Raw genomic sequence first — 19,922 nt, 5'->3', positions numbered from 1 at the left:
GAGGAAGGGACACACGGATGGCTGAGTTTGAGGGTATTTCGAGGATGTGGTTTTGCCTGTTTCTGTCTGCTACCCCCAGTGTGTGTGTGTGTGTGTGTGTGTGTGTGTGTGTGTGTGTGTGTGTGTGTGTGTGTGTGTGTGTCTGAGTGAAGAAAAAGCCATGGAGCATATAATTCTAATCCTTTCACAGCGTGAATCGGCCCATTTTAGTATTTTGTCCCACAGTGCTCTCAATGCAACGACCACACAGTGAGGCTAACAGGCCAGTGGGCGAAAGGTTCTGAATAAAATTAAGATATGTGGTCAGAGAGGCTAACATGTAAGCTTTCTGGGGGGATTTTATCCCAAGTGACAGAAGCCATTAGCTTTACACAAGATCAGAAAACAGCATGTGGTAACTGTGTAATAATATGCTTTTGTTGCAGTTTCTCATGTACATTTCTGCACTGGTTGCTGGATGTTGTTGTCTATCTGCATTATTAACATAATCAGCCAATCAAGTTAGCATGACCTTACATGTACTGTTTGAGTCAAAGAGTGGAGACAGATTAGATTAATGACTTGCAGCATGGTACAACACTGGGATAGCAGCTAGCTATGTTTAGAAAGCTTGACACACCCACCTACAGAATCACACTCCAGCATGCTTGCTTATTAGCAGGCTTGTTATCACCACATGTTGCGGACTAAATAACATGATTTGTCAAGAGAAGCACATGAGGATTACATGTCAGTGCTCAAACAAGTTGAAATTAAACAGTTGAAGTAGCTTTGAGGATGAAGACTGATATAGAGATCATCCTGTCAAACACACGGAAAGCTAGTCTCAATACTCACACTACTACGACAGAAAAAATATCTGAGATCATGACTAATACCATGAACTTATCAGGAATTGTGTCTGACCTTATCACCCATCACCAACGTACTCCTCTTCTCCATGAGTCGATCGATCACGCAACAGATTGATATTTTCACTGCTTTTGGAAATAACATCCCAGCGGTATGTTCTGAAGCTGCATGGCTGTAGCAGGCCCTGCCTGAACAGCACACGCAAGAATTATTAAAAACCTATTCCCACCCATCAGACAGCATAATAACACTGTTCTCCTAAGAGAGTGAACCTCCACTCAGTGTTAGCTTATAGCATTAACTAGCTCCACCGTGCCTCACACTGAGAAGAGCAGTGTGTTAATCACCTGTCTATTTCAGGAAACTAGCTCATTAGCTGCAGTATTTAGACAGAGGAAGGAGGCTTCACACAGGAAGAAAACAGCCGGGTGACAGAAAACATGTCTGAGCCTGACAATGGCAGCATTACCCATTCATTTAGATGCTGCTTGTTTCTATCAGTGCTTTCTATTTCTGTCGTTTCAAGGGAGCAGCATGGCTTCAGCACAATTCTGAAACACAGCAGCAACCAGTCTGTGCTCACCACCATTATGAGAAGCAAATAATGAATGTGTTCTTCGAGGTTGTCAAAAGCATCAATACTTCATCAACTCTTTGATCCATATACATTTGTATCTTAACTGCAGGAGCAATTAAAAAATACTAAATATTAAATGACCCAAGGCTGAACAATTACCATCATTCAGTTTTTCCCTCAGGTAGACTTTATTTGGGTGGGCTGCTGTGGTATATGTATGGCTGCCCAGGCATGGGAGCTATACAGCTATATACACCACCAAGCTCATCTGCTTTCATGACAAATGAGTCACGGGTGAAAGATATCCTCAACACAAAGTATGTTTTCTTGGCAACTTTATAAAACATAGAGCTGAGGAAGAAAGCAGATAACCTTGCTAGGAGAGAGTAAAAGAAAAAAGGGAGGAAAGCCAGTGTGCATGCATTAAGATGGACGATTACAGTAACACGGCTTTTTGCTGTGGTATCAACAGATGCACAAAGTATTATTTTTGTATAAAAGTGTGGTATCGAATTGAAAAAAAAAAAACCCTTCTACAATTAAGTAAATACAAACATGACTCAAGAGTTAAAAAGACATGACCTGAAATTAAGACTTTAGATCAAACCCATTCCTGTTCCTGTGTGCATAAATTACAACTGCGTGGATATAATATCTCAACTGATTCCCTCCTTGTACATTCCTGATGTTCATATCATCTCAATAATTACAAATCCAACAACAAACAGAATGTTTGATTGCCACAGGAGAGACATTTTTGCCCAGCCCCACTTTAAGGAAAACTCCCATCAGATTCTTTTACATAGTCTGTGACGTTCAGTACATTCCTGGAGATATTTCCTGATGAAGTGTTGTAATTTACAGTTCTGTGTTCCCTCTTTCACTACAGATACCTTATCTACTCCTGATCCAGTTACTGATGTCTTGAATTCTCCCAACGATCTTTCAACACTGCATAGGAACATACTTGAACTTGTTTCATCTGGCTCAGAGAGCAAACAGCCCACAAATCTGCCTGCTATCCCAAAGGAAGTTTGTCTTAAGACCAGGGGAACTAAAAGTGGATAAAAAATGTTACGGATCATGTCCTCGATCCTGTAATAGCTGAGTCATTTCCAAGAAACTAACTGGATGGTTATAGCTCAACCATAAATCATAATTCTTGAATCCACAAAGATGTAACGGACCTCACTTCCTTTAAATGGCCTTGACTATGAGGGTTCAGCTTGGCTCTCACAAAGATAACGACAACAGCCCTGCAGACAAAGGTGCCCCGAGCCCCCCTCACACATTCTGCAACAGCTCAAGCCCAAATGGTATTCTGAAATTCCAATCTTAAGCTGGAATGTGATAAAGATACTTCTGCAGCCTTTCACCACCAAAACACAGCACTGTGTTGTGAGATGAAACCCTGACATTAGAGGTCAACCTCCTGCCTTCCTTCCCCGAACGACCGATTAAGACTGTTTCTTGTTTACTGTAACTTCTTATGGTGAAAAATGATTCAGCGCTCTACTTCTATCAGACGAGTCATTTTACACAGTTTTCAAATTTTGAAATGTTCTGTTCAAAGGCAGTTGTCTTAAAAATGTTCTGTTCCCTGTATTCCAGCGCTGTATTTTCATTTTCTATGTGAGCGTCTTTGTTGTAAACATGGTATTTCTGCTAGCAGGTGGTTTGTGCTTTGCTTTGTGTTGAATGAATGACTTCTGTTGCACAGTGCAACAATAGTCGGTGGATGTTGTGGACAATAGTGGGTGGCGGAGGTTGTGTAATGGTGGCCATCACATGGCTGGGTTGTATTGTTGCATTTCCTGCATCCCTCCAGTTCTCTTCCCCTCTGGAAAACAAATACCAAAACACTGGACAAAATACTTTTCTGAGATGGAATGCGACAAAAATTGACTCTTTGACCTCGTCAGGTGGTACAGTCAGACATTTTTCTTTCATTGTCATGTTCACGGGCATAGACGTTAAATGGCCCTTAAAAACCTGGTTACTAAGGTTACACCAAACCAAATACAACCCTAATTACAGCAAAGTATAATCATATATTTACAAAAAAGTCAATGAAGATAATGGGGTAAAACATTAAATATATTGTGTTTGTTCTGTTTTTCAACTTAGTGTGTCAAAAAGTACTGGCAATTTGACACATTTTGTTTTACACAACGTACCCTGAGCTGGAGCAAATGCTGACTTTGTAAGACCACCAATGGGGAAATCCTCTTCTTGTGCCAGAGCGAGAACTAACTCCAAAATAAACAAAAATGCCGACATTCATGAGTAAGATCAACACGCATGTATATGTTGACATTCCGTTTGAAGTAGACAGGTGGAAATGTAAATCTCTCCCTATCAACAATGATGATGAGGAGAGAAAATTAAACTGAGTAATAATGTGAAAACAAGAAGTTGATCTTTCAGGCGGTACCAAAAGCCAAATCTAACGGGACACCCAATCACAGCACTAATGCTCATGACACATTTCTGTACCCTATCTTTTCCTATGACATGATGATTGGGTTTCTTTTCAAGAACCCAAAATTTGCTCCTGTCTTACTGTACCAAGGTGACTTCATTTTGCTGTGTAATCAAAGTTTTGAGAAATAAACACAGATACACTGTGTCCTTTCATCACTTTTAGCTGTCATCCATTCCCAAGGGCCCGACAAAAATAGCCACAGTGTCATTCACACTGCAAAGAACTACTTAAGATTCCAGCTATATTTCAAACATGCACAAACATTAGCAGGCTCTGTCTTAATGCAATGTTTTCTTTCCTGTTCCTGTCAGCTGATGGCACACACATTACACTTGTGAAATGAGAACTGACAACTGAGAAGACACCACAATGGTGTATCAATGACAGCATTAGTGTCCATGTGAACAGCGCTGATTTGACTGTAATGTTTGGGACTTCATCCAATAACACGAGGCGGAGTATCACTCTCTTCCTGGAAGACAGCCAGTGGAGGCTCATCAACAGATCGGCCATTGAGAGGCCATCGGCCAGTTAATGTCAACAACACTTCGAGCCATGTGAGACTGAACAGACTTCCTAGACCCGCATCTTCCACCTTCCTCCCTCCCTCACGTTTTCCTCATTCGCTTCACACTCACGGCTCCAGCTACCCTCCAACACAAACACACACACACACACCTGTACCTCCACCGCCCTTTATCTCTCCCTCCACTCACTGTTTCATGTTATCGCGTCGGTCTCTGTCATCACGTCTCTCCTTCAGTCCCATTTCCACCTCCTGTGTACACACCAAGCTTTGGGATCATCAGCCACACAGCTGTTATATAACCTGTGATTATGTTTGTGCATGTGTGCTTTCTGGGAAGAGGGAGAGGTTCGAAGGAAGAGGACATCATTGATAACTTTGTTGTTCCTGTCAGCATTGTTACAATTCATGCTGCTAAAAGAGAGGTAGGGACGAAAAATGTACTTCCACCAGACACACACACACAAATCTTGAGCTACACAAACAGGCACTGTATATGGCAGGTACCCCCGTGTCAGTGACTATCTAATCAAACTGTAGAGCTGGCTGTGATTTTTCTGTCCCAGGGCCCGGCAGAGCGATTGGCAAACACTTTGCCTGAATTGGCAGTTTGCTGCTGCGCTTCGTTATTTCCAGAATGAGCTAGTAATTTCAAATGATGACCAAACAAAACAGCCAACACAGGCAATGAACTATTCTAAACAGAGTGCGGTGGGCAGAAAAAAGGGACTTCAACCTCCAAAACAACTTTGTTTGCCCCTCAGTTTTGAATGTTACTGATCATATCTGACCAGAATCTCATCACTGTGCCTTGTTTCTTGTACTGCTCTTCCTTGTGTCTGGTGGATGTGTTTGCCCATCTTACAGGCACTGCTGTGGTGAGTAAACTAGGTGCAAGATAAATAAAGGCTGTCAAATCCAAGATAAACTCGAAATGAACACATGTCTTTCTTTACAGAGCGTTTGTGAGGATGTTCAAAGACACACACTTGATTTCACCCTTCTGGTGTTGTATGGGTCAGCTGCACCCAAGCAAAATGACTGTAGTGAAGTAAAATCAATCGGCCTGATTGAAGCAATGGGAAAACAGGGTCAAGTTCTTTTTTTTCCCAAACACCTTCTCTATTCTGACAACAGCAGGAAGATTTACCATCTTAAAAAAAACGCATCTGGTGGGGATACTGGATTTAACTAGAATATGTCTGCACCATGAGTGTGCAATTTTAAGATAAGTGGATTAAATCAGCTAACCCAGTATGGGATATTTATCAGCACATCACTGTGCTCATCAGTTAGCTACACAGAAAAGAGAAGATACTTTACCTGAACCTTTACATCCCTCTGATGAGCTGATCCGACACCACGAGCAAATAAAAACCCATTGGCCAATTACCTCAAGCATGTCAAGGTCAGCTCATCCCTCCTTAACCATTTACACCGACAAGGTCTACAATCAAAAGAATTGCAAGTTGCCTGGCAACAGCTACAGGCAAAGAGAAAGAATGAAAACTCGCCACCGGAAAAATCTGGAGCAAACAAATGAAGTCTGACTTCAGGTGCTTTGCTCTGGACATGTGCCAGCTGTCTCTTTGGTTCGATTGGCTTCCACTCTGTGATGGTTGTGACTACCTCTTCTCTTTTTACCTTTTAAAAAAAATGTTAACATGCATTTAATATCCAAAATGAGTGCTTCTCAGCAGGGGTGGGGCGGAAACTGTGTGTACTGCCCATTGACCAGGTTTTTTTTATGAGAGCACGAACATGTTCAGCATGTTTGTATGCATGTTTGAGAGTTACATAAAGCTAGAGAGACATAATAAGTCGTTGAGATTGGAGCTGCAACTCCTGACTATTCTCATTAGTGATTAATCTGCCAATTATTTTCACATTGAATTGATTCATTGTTCAGTCTTTAAATGTCAAAAATTGCTCATCGCAGAGCAGAAAGTGATGCGTTCATATTGCTTCTTCTGTCCAACCAACAATCCAAAACCGAAACACTCTTCATCTACTATTAAAAATTGCAAAGTAAAGCAGCAAATCCTTATGATTAAGAAGCTGGAGCCAGAAAATATTTGACATTTTTGCTTGAAAAATAACTGAAACAACTGATTGTCAAAATAATTGGGAATTAAAAGAAGGGGATAACTAGACTGGACAAAAAAAACCCCACAAAGCAATTATCCAGTGTCACAACTATGATGTTTTCTCAGTGAGGGAGACATAACAGCAGAGAGAAGACTGTGTCTCTGCCTCTGCCAAGTCATTCGGCGCGTGGATGATGAAAACCAGGTTAAGGTCATTTCTATACTGGGTTAAAGTGATGCAGAGGAGGAGGAGGAGTAGGAGGAGCACACAGAGGGGAGAAACAGAGACTACTGCAGCAAGCAGTCTGGTCCACTGACCTCCTTTGGCTGCCTCTCTCTGTCAGGAGAGGAGGGTGCAGTATCCTGTGTCCTCCCCACTTTAAAGCCAATCAGTGTAATTACAGGCTCTGTTTCTATTAACCAGCACGTACACACACACAGACTCCAAAAACTCAAACACATTGCTAATTGACAACACATCAGCATAGAAAAAAAGCTTCCTCACTTTCACTGATGTCCCTTTTTGAGTTGTCTATCCTACATAAACTTAAGTCAAAATTACATTTCTGTCATGTTTTGAGAAGTAATTTTGTTTTAATTAAATCTACCTGTGTGTAGGAAGATGTGTGGCTAATTGTTGACCCCCCTCGGAGCTCCTTAGCTTGACTACGATCGACTAATTAACGGCTAATAACCGGGATTAGTTGTTTAACAGCGGAGGCGTAACCGACCTGCTGACCGCTACTTCTTCCTCTTCTTCCTCTTCTACTTCTTCTTCGTCGTCTTCTTCGTCTACTTCTTTCGTTGTCTGCTCCTTCTTCACTTCAAACGTGGCCGCGGCAGCTGCACCGCCGGCCGGTCGAGAGAAGCAGCCGGACAGGAGAAGTAGCGGCGCGGATGCTCGTGTGCTCTCAGCGGCGGTATCACCGGCGACTGAGATGACATTGAGCTGCTTTTTTTTTTACGCGCCAGCTTTTTCCAACCAGCAGTTCCCTCCTCTTCCTCTCTCTCTCTCTCGCTCTCTCTCCTCTCTCTTTTCTCTTCCTCGAGGCACGCGCGCTGAATAATGCAGGGGGGCTCGCGAGCCGTTTTCTGCCTCGTTCCAGAGACAATCAGAGAGCGAGCCGCCAGCGCGAGCTCCAGCCGAGCACAATGAGAGGCCGACCCGCGCGGATCAGGTTACCGCCTTTCATTCATTTATTCAGCTGCAAAACAACCTGACTGCAGTCCGGACAGCCAGCATGCCCCCCTCCTCCTCCGCCCAGCCTCACCCGACCAAGCCCCTGCTCCGACCCGTACCCCATCTCTCTCTCACTCTCTGTCACCTCCAGCTCTGTGAACCCCTTCCACCCCCCCTCTCACCCAAATGTGCTCAGGTGGCATTTTTAGAGACACAACAACAGAGTCAGAACGCTCCAGAAGAACCATGGTGGTGGTAAAAGTTAACTAACCTACATGTAGCCTGCTCGAGCCTACACAAGCTGGTGTAGTGCTTGAAGATGTCGCTCATCACATTTAAAGGGGCACTCTGTGTAATTTCTACTGTCTTCTCTGGCCCTACGTGGGATTTTACAAAGTATGAGAAAATGACCCCGATGATGACATCAGGGTTAGCCTTTGTTACAGCCTTTGTGTGTGGCGTTTAAGAGACTAGAGCGTTATCAAAAAGGGTCTGACCGCACACAATCAGCTTGCATCATGGGAGGTGTAGGACCCAATCTTGCAGTGATGGTGCTTCGGTCTAAAAGAAATCCCCCAGGACGAGCGCCAGCCTTTCGAAGCCAGTTTTCCTATCGGCCAAACTGTGAAAAATGTGTCCGTATAACGGCAACACAACCCCAGCGAAATGACTCCTTTGATTGTCATAACTACAGCCATTAGGTCCAATGAAATTCAGGTCTAAAGAGCCAAACAATTGTCAAGCCCTCATCTGAGGATCATAACTGCTATTTGTCAGAGATGTGCATAAGTGTTATGCTCTAAATACAGTTAGAGTAGTTATATTCCAGGAGAGGTAAATTGATGAATATTTATTACAGAGTGGCTACAATGTACAAAAACAAAGAAAGCCAGCAGTATTATACATAAAATATTGATAAAATGAGTCATAAGGGAATAATATGGTCACTATAAACTTGAAAATTGTACAGTACTGCACTGACTGCATGTCTCCCAGTAGAATTATAACAGTACTATATTAACCTGATTCCATAGTAGATAAAAATACCCCAAAGTACAGTAAGCTTACCATAAATAAACTATTTGGCACCACAGACTCATTATGAATTCCCTTTCAAGGATTTTTTTTGTACTTTTTATATTCATGGTTATTTGGCTGTGGAACGCTATGCTGCCTGTGACTTTGCAGCACTATGCTCTCTATACCTGTAATGTCGTTTGTTGCTGTTGTGTTGTCTGACACACACCAGCAACACATCTGTGATTTACAGGAATTCAAAGAACTGGTTTGAGATATAAAGATACATATTTTCAAATTAACAACCTGCATGCAATTGCATTTTATAAAGTGGACTAAAACTGCCAAAATAAATAAATGAATAAATTATAGCGCAATGGATACATTAATATGAGTTAATGATGCCATTAATTAATGCATAGAATGTGACAAACAGACATTTCTGCTTTAATTTATTTCTGTTTATTTAACTTTGTATTAATTTGACTATTTATTTACTTTCTCATTTGTATTTTCCATTTGAATAATTTATTCATTTTAAAGTTAAAATGCATTTACCACCCTTAATTTTTTTTTCTTTTTCTATAATTTCCTTTTACATATCTTCATCCATGTCACATTGCATTTAGCTATTAATGATGGCAAAAAACATCTTTTTTGAACTATTGTTGATTTTGTACTTTATAGAAAATCGCACCATCAGATTTTTCCCTCCCTCTAGTCTACACACACACACACACACACGCACGCATTCACACATTGTACACACACCATTTAGGCGAGTGCCAGTCAAAAAAATGGATAATGGAAATTGCCGCTTGGAAGCCTGTAATCCCCTGTAAAAGGGTGAACAAATGGTCCCCTCTTTATAGCTGCATCATGAAAGGTTTCCAGGCAGATATAGCGCCTTGGAGTGTTGCCTATTCCTATGTTGTAGTCAAACCAAGCTTTTGGGAAAACGTGACAGAACATTATGTGTAGAACATCCTGTAAAAAAAACTGGCCTTGCCCCACATTTATGGATTCAAGTAAATAAACATGCACAGGGACACAGACTACTCACCATGGTAGTGTGAGGATGTCTGGCCGGAATGGAGGCTTGATACCCATTTGCTGTTGTCATGGTAACCCCTTGTGTTGGGCTATAACCTATGATGAAACAAAATTTGAGTTGTTACCATTGTCATCTTTGTCAATCATCATCATACTTTCAAATTCACCTGCCCGTGTGTCTCACATACTGTACATATTCCAGTGTATACCCACCACCTCTATGGTAATGAACCTTATATAACTCCAAAATATTTACATTCATGAGGAAAAACAACACCTTTTTGGCTCATTATCTGGCTTTGAGAGCGGTTTCACAAACCGCAAATGAATGGAGTGTATCACCTTGAAATGTAGTGAAAGCATGAAAATCCATCCTTCCTCCATGTCTGAATCTAACACCGTGAAAAGATGATGACTCAAACATGCACTTGCAAACCTGCACTTATGCTTTTGTGGTGGATTGTGTATCGGCAGACTGTGTACATCTGATGTTCTGTCTGTTATCATCACTGTGAGAATATTTTTGATTTAGGGCAACCCTATTTGCATGACATTGAAAATAAATCCTGCAGCTGCACTCACTTGTTTCCACACTTGTTTCAGTTATTTGCACAAAATTTGCACCAACATTTATCAGTCAAAATAAGTTCACTTCATACTGTAGCTGCTGTACCATAGTAGTGGTAGCAGCGGCCAGTGGAGGAAAGTAACCAAAATAATGTTCTTAAAATCACTGTATCTTAAAGGTCCATTAAATGCCAATTCTTACTTCATCTCCTCTATGTTACTGTAGCAAATACTGTACCTCCTACTCTACTGCATGTATTTGACAGCTACAGTTAGGAGCTGCTTTGTGTATTAATATTTTATATGTATGTACGATCAGTTTATAAAATATAGATGAAGCTATCCAATTTAAATAACTGTTTAAACATTAATGCATCAGTAATGATAATCCAATAAAGTAATGTATTTATGCTATAATATAAATATACTCTAAAATGGACCATTCTGTATGGAATGTGTTGTTTCTTAGTGTTAGCATTTCTACACTGTATGATCGCTACTTGTAAAAGATATAGAATATCAACTAAATAGTCCTGATTGGAGGAATAGTAGGGCCAGTATTGGCTGTTGTATTAGTTTAAGCATTAGTAGTAGTGGCTGGATAGTAGCAGCAGTATTAGTAGCATCAGCGGTGGTAGAATTTTATTAAAACGAGACCCAGGATATCAGAAAAGACTTGTTGCGCAGAATATTTCATCATTCAGGATTAGTGTACAGCTCATCAGTCTGCTGAATTTTCTTTTGTGTCTGTTTATGCCCTCAAAAAGACGTCAAATATACTACTTTGATTTACACTGCAGACTAGAGCAGCAACAATCACAATGTCACAGCAAATCCGTACAGTTGGACATATTTTCCACTGTTGACACGTGTACTGTGTTATCATCCTCTCCCCCTCGTGTGTGTGTGCGTCTAATAATTATCTGCAGTCATGGTTTCTGTCGAACACACCGGACTGTCATTGTCTCAAGATAAATCAATTAGTGTTTTATCATCACGGAAAACACCCATCCGCTGTGCAGGAAGTGTGTGTGTGGCTTCCTCCCGCTCGTCCTGTTTTCAGATACCTTTCTGTGATGAGGGCTCTAATATAATCTTTTATCACTTTGGATGATGTGTTCTGGGGGAGTGTGTGTCACGCTCAGTGCTGGTGGACAGCTGACGTTGTACAACTGCAAAGGGAATCTCTGACTCTCCCTGTTACAGCACTGTACCGATCAACAGAACACAGTGTATGGTTTCCAGTATGTTTATGTTCTGACAGTGTATCACATGAATTTATCATATGTGGCCTGTTCATGGAGTGTGTTTACTTTTTCTTGTCTCTCATCTCTTTCTGTGGAGTTCAGAGGTATCGGTAAAGTTAGATGAGTGACCACAATGAACGACTGTCACACTGTTTGATGATTTTTTTCTTTACAGTACCTACGTTTGATACCAAGGGGGCGCCCCAGGGCTCCTGCAAAAACTAGGGCATGTGTTGGGTCCACATTGATCCGACTATTTATCTAACAACGTACCTACCCTTCTTCTTTCCTTCTGTCAACACAAGCTATCCTTCCCCACATACTATTCTCTGTTTATCTTCTCAGATATTACCTTCCTATGCTACTACCTTCTCATTATTTTTTTGCAGTGTGTGCACTCATTAAATGCCTCAGACACAGCATGGGTCCCTGCAGGAATGCTGCAGCAATATTAAAGTGATTTTCTCATGAGCAGTGGCTAGTCATACTGAAAGAGATTACATATCGTGTCCTTGCACAGCCAGCCATTAGTCTTAGCTTTACTACTGCTAGGAACACACTGATGCTATTAAAAAAAAGCAAACAGTAACAGGGATATTTCTTTACTTTGAATAATCTTTAATTGGAATTGTTTTCAAGCTTTTTATTGTAACATGTAGCAGTGGCGGACTCAGGATGTTTGAGAACCAGGGGCAAAAAATAAAAAGGGCATCTTATGTATGTGTTGGGGCACCAGCGCGCAGACACTCATGACATACTGTATTTAAGACTTCACCATGTTTGTCCACTGGAAGGGCACTTTATCATCTGTTATGTACCATGGGGGCATCCAAGACGGCACTTTTGCAATGTTTTTTTTTTGTTTATACACATGAAACTAATTCAGTCAAAAAACTGAGGTACTCTCAATCAGAAGTTCTAAGTGAAATTGACTCTGTAGAGTTGTATTTTTTATACAGAACATGCTGTATGAGAGAACAGTTGTGCGACCAGACTGTCACTTGTGTTTGTGCCTCGTCTTCTCATTCATAGGGATTGATGCCCTTACCTGATTGCATTTATTTGAAATCCTGCGCGTCTTTTTTCTTGTAAAACCTGTCTCAATTAGCATCAAGGGAGAAACAAAGAGTCTTAAAGGCCTATTCATCATTCATACACCCTTTCACACATCTGCTTATAAACTCATAAATCGAAGTATTGAATGTGTCTGTGTGTGTGCTCGTTAGTGGCAGATAGGGGGTGCAGTAAGGATAGCTTTTGATCTCTGTGTCAGCAGCCAACGGAAAAGTGAATGTTAGAGACAGATGGAAAGAACAACAAGCAAGAGACGGCAGGGGGGCACTGGAGAAACTCAGCTTTATTGACCAAAGATAGAGAAAGGTACAGACATCAGAGAGAGAGAAAGAGAGAGAGAGAGAATGTGACAGAGTGAGCTGTCATAACCAGAGAGAGAGAGAGAGAGAGAGAGAGAGAGAGAGAGAGAGAGAGAGAGAGAGAGAGAGAGAGAGAGAGAGAGAGAGAGAAAGTTTGAACAATAGAAAATGGCTCCTTTTTTGTTTTAACAGTCCATACAACCAGTGAGGGCAGGCAGACAAGAAAGAGAGAGACCCCTACAGAGTCAGAGGAGTACTGCAGGCGTGGCAGTTGGGCTGGTAAACTCAACAAGTTTGTTGTTCGTGTGCAGCTCCTCGCTTTACATCAAGTACACACACACACGCACAGTCATGCATACACACACACGCACGGACGCACACACACACACACACACACACACACACACACACACACACACACACACACACACACACACACACACACACACACACACAGAGGCAAACCGGATTGGTCAGGCTGCATTAACTTGCCTTGTGTCTTACTCGTTTTCTTAAAAAGTTTTTGAGATTGTGATTGCATTTCCTTTTGTAGGTTCATATATTAAGTGCTTCTTTAATCTGCTGCACATCGTGTGTGCATTAAACGTTGGGGAAACTAACACTACGCATTTGAGAGTTCTCCACATAAGCCTCCACAATCTTTAAAACCAAACAGTCATGCAATGAATATGATTTGGCCAATATGGGAAGCTGAAAAGGACCCCATGAGCAATTGTCCCCAGCCTGCACGAGTCTCGAAGTTTGTTTGCTGAAAATAAATGTTCTATGGGAAAATAAGTGTGAGAAGAACCATCTTCGTGTTATGTCGCCCAATGAGATCTGTTGTACAAATTGTGTAGTGTAAAAATAATCAAAGTTGGCCTGGCAGACTCAGGATGGGCTAAAAACAGAAAGTCGTGATACATTCATATGTTTAAAGAGGGCACTTCACCATGTTTTGTCAACTGGAGGGGCACCCAGGAGGGCAAGAGGGCACACGGCCATATACTCTCAGCCAACAGACAACAATTACAGTCCGGAGGTGGTCCAGATCTGGTAGCAAGAATATTTCTGCTCATGACATAGACCAGCTTCAGTCATACAGTCGGTTGAACCGTTGATGTCATGGCTACCAGATCTGAACAACCTCTGCAGCTGTGATTCATTGCTGTATTTGGGCTGAGTTTATCTGGCTGTTGTCCAACACTTTGCTGGTCTAGAACAAAGAACTGGTTATGTCAAGGGGTGAGGGCGGGGTTATCTCAACCAAGGACCACCTACACCCAGAAACCAGAATGATTGTAGCGTAACAATAAAGATTTTTACTATGGACTACAAATTGAAGCAACAGTGGGAAAACAGTCATGTTTGGATGCCAATTTAGGCATGAAAAGCCAGGAGCAACACTTGTAAAGAGGCAATGTAGTCAGTCACAGATTTTCCTAGCAGTACTGGGAATTTGATAAACCGGTTCTTTAAAGTTTCATGGTAGAATCAACGCCGAACAGCAGCACTTGCACTCAATCAAAGTGAACCAGAACACGTTTCACTTTGATCGACACCACTGGGCCAGACCAACTTTGCTATGTGGTAGATATAAACCAAGAGAATAAACATAGACATGCTCAAAAGTATGAGTTTACTGGCATGTTTTATCGGTAAAATTGTTACTTTGCAGATGAATTACAAAATTGGTAACAACATTTTTTAATGGATTTTCTTAAATGAATGGAAACCAATGGCTGTCCAGAGGGAATCAATGTAAACCGTGGGGAATGGTCAGCAGTAAAGTAAATTGAATGTGATTTGTAGTTAATGGGCTATCATGCAAATGGTATGGATATTTGAGTTCCTGCCTCTGCACAATGTTTTAAGACCCTCAGACGCCTTCAGAGGCCCGCCGGAACACATCTGGGAATGGTAGCAGATGCCAAGAGTTCAGAGAAGGTGGTGGTGGTTGTCAGAAGAGGGGGAAAAGTCGTGAGGGGTTATTAGTGATATAACACACAGCAAAGCAGTGAAGTTAGAGGATGAAAATATACAAAGCTCGCGCTTGTGCACTCATACAGTTGTGATATGGCATCATCATGGGACACAGTACCCATTATAATCAGAATTATCTCTAGGTCTCTATATAGATGTGGAAAATAAAATCATCGCTAAATAGAATATATAGTGTATTTACATTCTTTATCTACACAGGAGACTCGACCCGACGGGCCATGGTGCTGGCCATTCACACAGCCAGCGGGACTGACTGACAGCAGCAGTGGCCAATCACAATAAAGCATGTATGTTGAAGGTCGAGGACAGTGAAGTGGTGGGATTGGATAGCTGTTTGCCGAGCCATGTGAGGAGTGATTTGATTTACCTGAAGACCTTTCAGTGAATTCTATCTTTCATTATTTTTGTGACTATTATCAGAGTTCTTTTTACAGACTGAAGAGAAAAAGCAAAAAAAAAGGTTGTTGAGGCTCTTCAGGTCACTCTAGGTTAGTGTTATGTTCACTGTCACTGTTCTCCCATGTGAATAAAAACATTGTGATGTCAATTATTCATTTTAAGACCCGTGATGGAATTGAACCGAGGACACTGCAGTTTCTGGCTGCACACCTGACCCACAAAGCAACCCCAAATCTCACTATTTGGATCTGAAGAGCCTCTCTAACCTCTTTGTAAACGTGCAGATGTCTTCTTCGATCACATAACGCGTATTTCTCTTGTGTGTACAATGGCTAACTAGACGCCCATCAAGCATCAGCGTCCTCTCTATTCTATGTACCATCAAAGACACTTGAAATGAAGCAAAATCTTTCCAGAGCATCCATTATCATTCAAAATAATGGGGGTGATTACTGCCTTTGAGAGCTTTTTCTGAAAGCCAGCCATGTAAATGTCCTACAGTGGAATATATATGATGTTATAATGACACCCAGGCCACATTATTTGTAGCACCCTTGTAAACGAGGGCCTGGTCTATGACTAGAGCAAAAGCTGGCAGTGTTTTTTCAATTGTAAAGAGTATAATGGATCCCTGGCAGCCTTCTGTGGCAAAGAAGCCAATTTAATGGACAAAAAAGGTGAATGTGGACTGCACTTTCTCTAAAAGCTCCTCTGAGCACAGCTGTCATAATTAGTTATACGGTAGTGCCTGTTATTAGTCACTGTTGTGCCCTGGCTGTTAGTTGTTAGAGGTGACCAATGTTTGTTTTCATAGGTGGAAATACATGTTCCTTCGCTGCCAGAGTGTACTCATTAAGCTGCCGTTAGCTTCCTGTGCTCTATAGGAAAAAGTTGGCTGTGCAGATCCTACTGGCTGCCAAAAGGTGTTCCACGGCTTCTTATTGGCTGCTGAGTTAGGAAGTACTAGAATAGGAGGAAATGACCTCAGCAGTGGAATAGCTGGAGTTAATGGACAAAATGACAGAGAGAGAAAGAGAGAAAGAGAAAGAGAGAGAAATGAGGAGAGTCCTACAGTGTCAAAAACCTCCCACGGAAACAGCCGTCACAACAATTCAATGGCCTTTCAAATTTTGAAAACAAAAGGAAAAAAAAAATTCAGGTAACAACAGCAAACTGAAATGAAAGTCTAATAGAACTTCTAATTATCTCTATTTTGTTTGTTAACTATCGATGTGGAAGAATGAAGAGGCACGTAAAGAAACCAAGGCAACGAGTCCCCTCCTCTCCGCCCTGGTCAGAGAGAGTCTGTGCAAGGAAGGGTGGGGGTGTGTCGTTTGAGTTCATAAGTGAGATGCGTGGTTGTTTTTGTGTGTCTGTTGAGAGGGAAAGTGACTGAATAGAGAAATTTAAGAGATAACTGAGACTGTCTGTCATTTTGAATGTTTTATATGACTGGCTTATAAAAGGAGATGAGTGGTTGATTGTCCTCATAGCCAGACATACTGTTTGGTTAAACAGCATGGTAATGTGACCGAAAAGTTGTCCGAAAAGTCTTATTGACCACTGAGAGTACTTTGATGTAACCTGGTTTGAGCTGTTCGTCAATTTTTTCAATCTGTATGTCTGTTTTTACCATTAATTCAATTAATTTGAATCCATGAAACACACTGAGGAGACAGGAGGCAGGAGGGCAGAGACTCCATGTCGACAGAGAAGGTAACGAAAGAGCAGAGATGTAGAGGTAATAACGTGACTGAGTAAAAAGTCAAAGGTCAGACAACAGCGTGTGAGTGCGTGCATGTGTGCGCCAGCTGATCAGAGTCCAGAGGAGGAGGAGGAAGGCAGGGCTTCTGTTAGTAACCATCCAGAGACAGAGGAGAAGAGAGGGGTGTTGTGGGTAATAATAAAAGGGTGGAAGAGGGAGAAGATTCAGTCACATGAGGATGCAGCACTCGCAGCGTTTCCTCTTGTCTGTACCTGTGGCAGGGGTGAGGCTGGGTGGGGGGGCCGTGCTGGCGTCGGGGTTGGCGGGGGGCGAGGAGGCGCTGTCAGGCTCACGGCCGTCAGATGACAGTTCCGTGCTGACAGCCTCGGATGTGGCTGGCCGCCCCGACACGAGGTCGGCCGCCGTGCCGTCGATGATGGACAGGTCGGTGACCGTCTTCTCCCTCAGCGATTTCTCGTCATCTTCGTCGATCAGGACCACCTCGGCCTTCACGGCACCGTCGAAGCCGAGCAGCCTCCTGCTCTCGCTCGTGTCCTCAACGTCCTGGTAGCCGAGGAACACCATGGTGACTGGGTGCTCCGTGCTGGCTTGGGGTGGGGAGGTGAGCTCATTGCCCGGGTGGGCCATGGAGCCGGGCTGGGTCGTGATGGGAGGAGAAGGGGGCATCATGCCAAGCCGGGGCTCCCTCTGGAGGATGACCTGGGCTGGGGGGCTTGAAGGGATGGATGGCGGGGCGCAGGAGGGCGGAGACAGATCATCGATATCTGCTGGGGAAACGTAGGCCTCTGGTGCAGCTGGGGTCACTGTCACGTGACCCTTTCCGCCATCTCCTCCTCCAACAGGTCTGGCAGCTCGCTGGATCAGCTGGTCAACCTGTGCAGAGCTCCAACCATTCTCCACGGTGGTGGTGGACACGCCCCCTGAGGAAGTGACCTCGTAGACCACTTTCCTGCCATCGTCATAGACTTTGATGCCACGCGACGCTGCATCCAGTGGGTTCACGCGGTTGGCTGACAGGACGCGCTGCTCGCCGGTCTGTGGGTCGTGCTGTACGTTGATCTCCATGGCAAACATTGCTGTTAGGAGGGGAGGGGAGACAGGGAGAAGGGAGGGGGTTGATGCAGAAGGAAAAGTGAAGGGGTAGGGAGAGACCAGTGGAGGAGGTGGGGGGTGTTGGGAGGAAAAGGTGGGGGGAGTAAAGCGTGAGGATGGGGACACAGTGTTTTGATAAAACTGATATCTGCAAACTGTAAAACGTGACATTAGTAAGAGACATAACATTACCTTAATGTTATCCTTAAGAGACACAAACCACAGATGATGTTGAGTCAACAAGAAAAATGTATTCCTTAAAAGTATTCCTCACTGTGCTTACACTAATGGAGGATAAGTAAACTGTGGATGGTACTCTCTAGCAAACTGCAGATATCTTGTGGGATTAAAGGCTAACTGCACCAAGTTTATATATTAAAGTGTTTTCACAGGTCTTAGGGAGTACTGCTGCAGATGTGAAACAACTAGTACATAGAATTTTGTGGCTCCAGAAGAAGCTGCATATAATCTGAAAAAAATAGCCTCCAGTGATGTCACCTAGTGGCTGAGTTGAATTATGGGTACTCCTAGTACTAGTGTAGTACTCCTCAGGGCCTGTAAACACACTTTAATGAGCAAAATTGTTAGCATAACTCTAAGTCAAGTTATATCAGTGACAACTACATTTTATTCACTTCCTTACCGATAATTTTGGAAATATTATAAAAACATCACCATTGGTCCACACACAGTCAATCCGGACAAGGATCCATGCAGTAATTGTATATATGTGTTCTTCCTCAACATAATATTTCAGTGATTTTCAAGAATAAAAATTAAGTAAAAGAATGAAAAAAAGAATAATCATACTAAAGGTTTATTTTTTTTTTAGGTATAAAGTTTTTTTCTCTTCCTGCAGATAAGCCATAAGCACTTACTTTATCTTGCTGACACAAAAGCTGAGCTTCTATTTTGTAGAGCTTTTCCCCACTGCAAAGTCAGCAGCACCAAATACAATGATTCAGACATTCACAAAAAGAACTTCACTACTTACTTACTACTCAAACTTTTGTTCTTTCTGTAACTAGAAAACACTGTATAGATATAACTAGGAGAAAGGACTTAAACTTCTGTAAATACCAAGACTAAAACTGCTACTAATCCTAAACCTACCAGTACCAAGACTAAAGCTAATAACTGTAGATCTAGTGATGTAATACAGCAAAGTAGTGCCACTACACAATAACTAATACATGTGCTAAAACAAATTCTGAAACTAACATAGAGATAATATCAGGGAGACTGAAGGTAATTCTAACTTTAATGCAAATTCAATGTTGCTCACTGATAAGAAATGCATTACATTGAAACTTTAACTGAAAGTGATCCTAATACTGACAAAAATGCCAGTAAATGTAAATATTTTTTGTTTTTGTATTTTGCTAATGAAAATCAGTTATTTTAAATAGACAGTCTGGATTGTAGTCACGTCCCAAGTGAATAGTGGGCCTAATATGAGCTTGGAGACAGCACTAATTCTCCAAAGTCAATTTATATATTGATCCAGCGCCTCATGTCCATGTGCTTTCAGATGTATATATAATCATATAATAACATAAGTGTATGTAATTATTAATGTGTCACTGTCATAGCCCAACTGGATGTTAAACTGTTGTAGTCCATAAGCGATTTGTCTGTTTTTATGCAAACGTGTGCGTATGTGCGCCTGTCCACCCTCCATGTGCGCGCGAGTTTGTCCTGGTAATCCAACTTGGCTGCGACCCAAAACCTTCACGT

At 42.2% G+C, this 19,922-nt stretch overlaps 1 protein-coding gene across 4 annotated transcripts in view; it reads right to left on the bottom strand.

Annotated features, from left to right (window-relative positions):
* The window catches only part of LOC119029651 (A-kinase anchor protein 2), an 89,687-nt gene that overhangs the window by 24,202 nt on the left and 45,563 nt on the right, over positions 1-19,922 (bottom strand). For all 4 annotated transcript variants that reach the window (XM_037116653.1, XM_037116654.1, XM_037116655.1 and 1 more), the window contains exons 8-9: positions 17,345-18,169; positions 9,788-9,873 (exon numbers count right to left, since the gene is read on the bottom strand). In XM_037116653.1, the coding sequence (XP_036972548.1) occupies positions 9,788-9,873; positions 17,345-18,169 (911 nt within the window). The remainder of the gene's footprint in view (positions 1-9,787; positions 9,874-17,344; positions 18,170-19,922) is intronic.

Source organism: Acanthopagrus latus, chromosome 12 (assembly GCF_904848185.1).
Source record: "Acanthopagrus latus isolate v.2019 chromosome 12, fAcaLat1.1, whole genome shotgun sequence".
NCBI classification, from domain to species: domain Eukaryota; kingdom Metazoa; phylum Chordata; class Actinopteri; order Spariformes; family Sparidae; genus Acanthopagrus; species Acanthopagrus latus.
The sequence above is the reverse complement of the archived record's forward strand: the minus strand, read 5'-3'. Positions and strand labels throughout refer to the sequence as shown.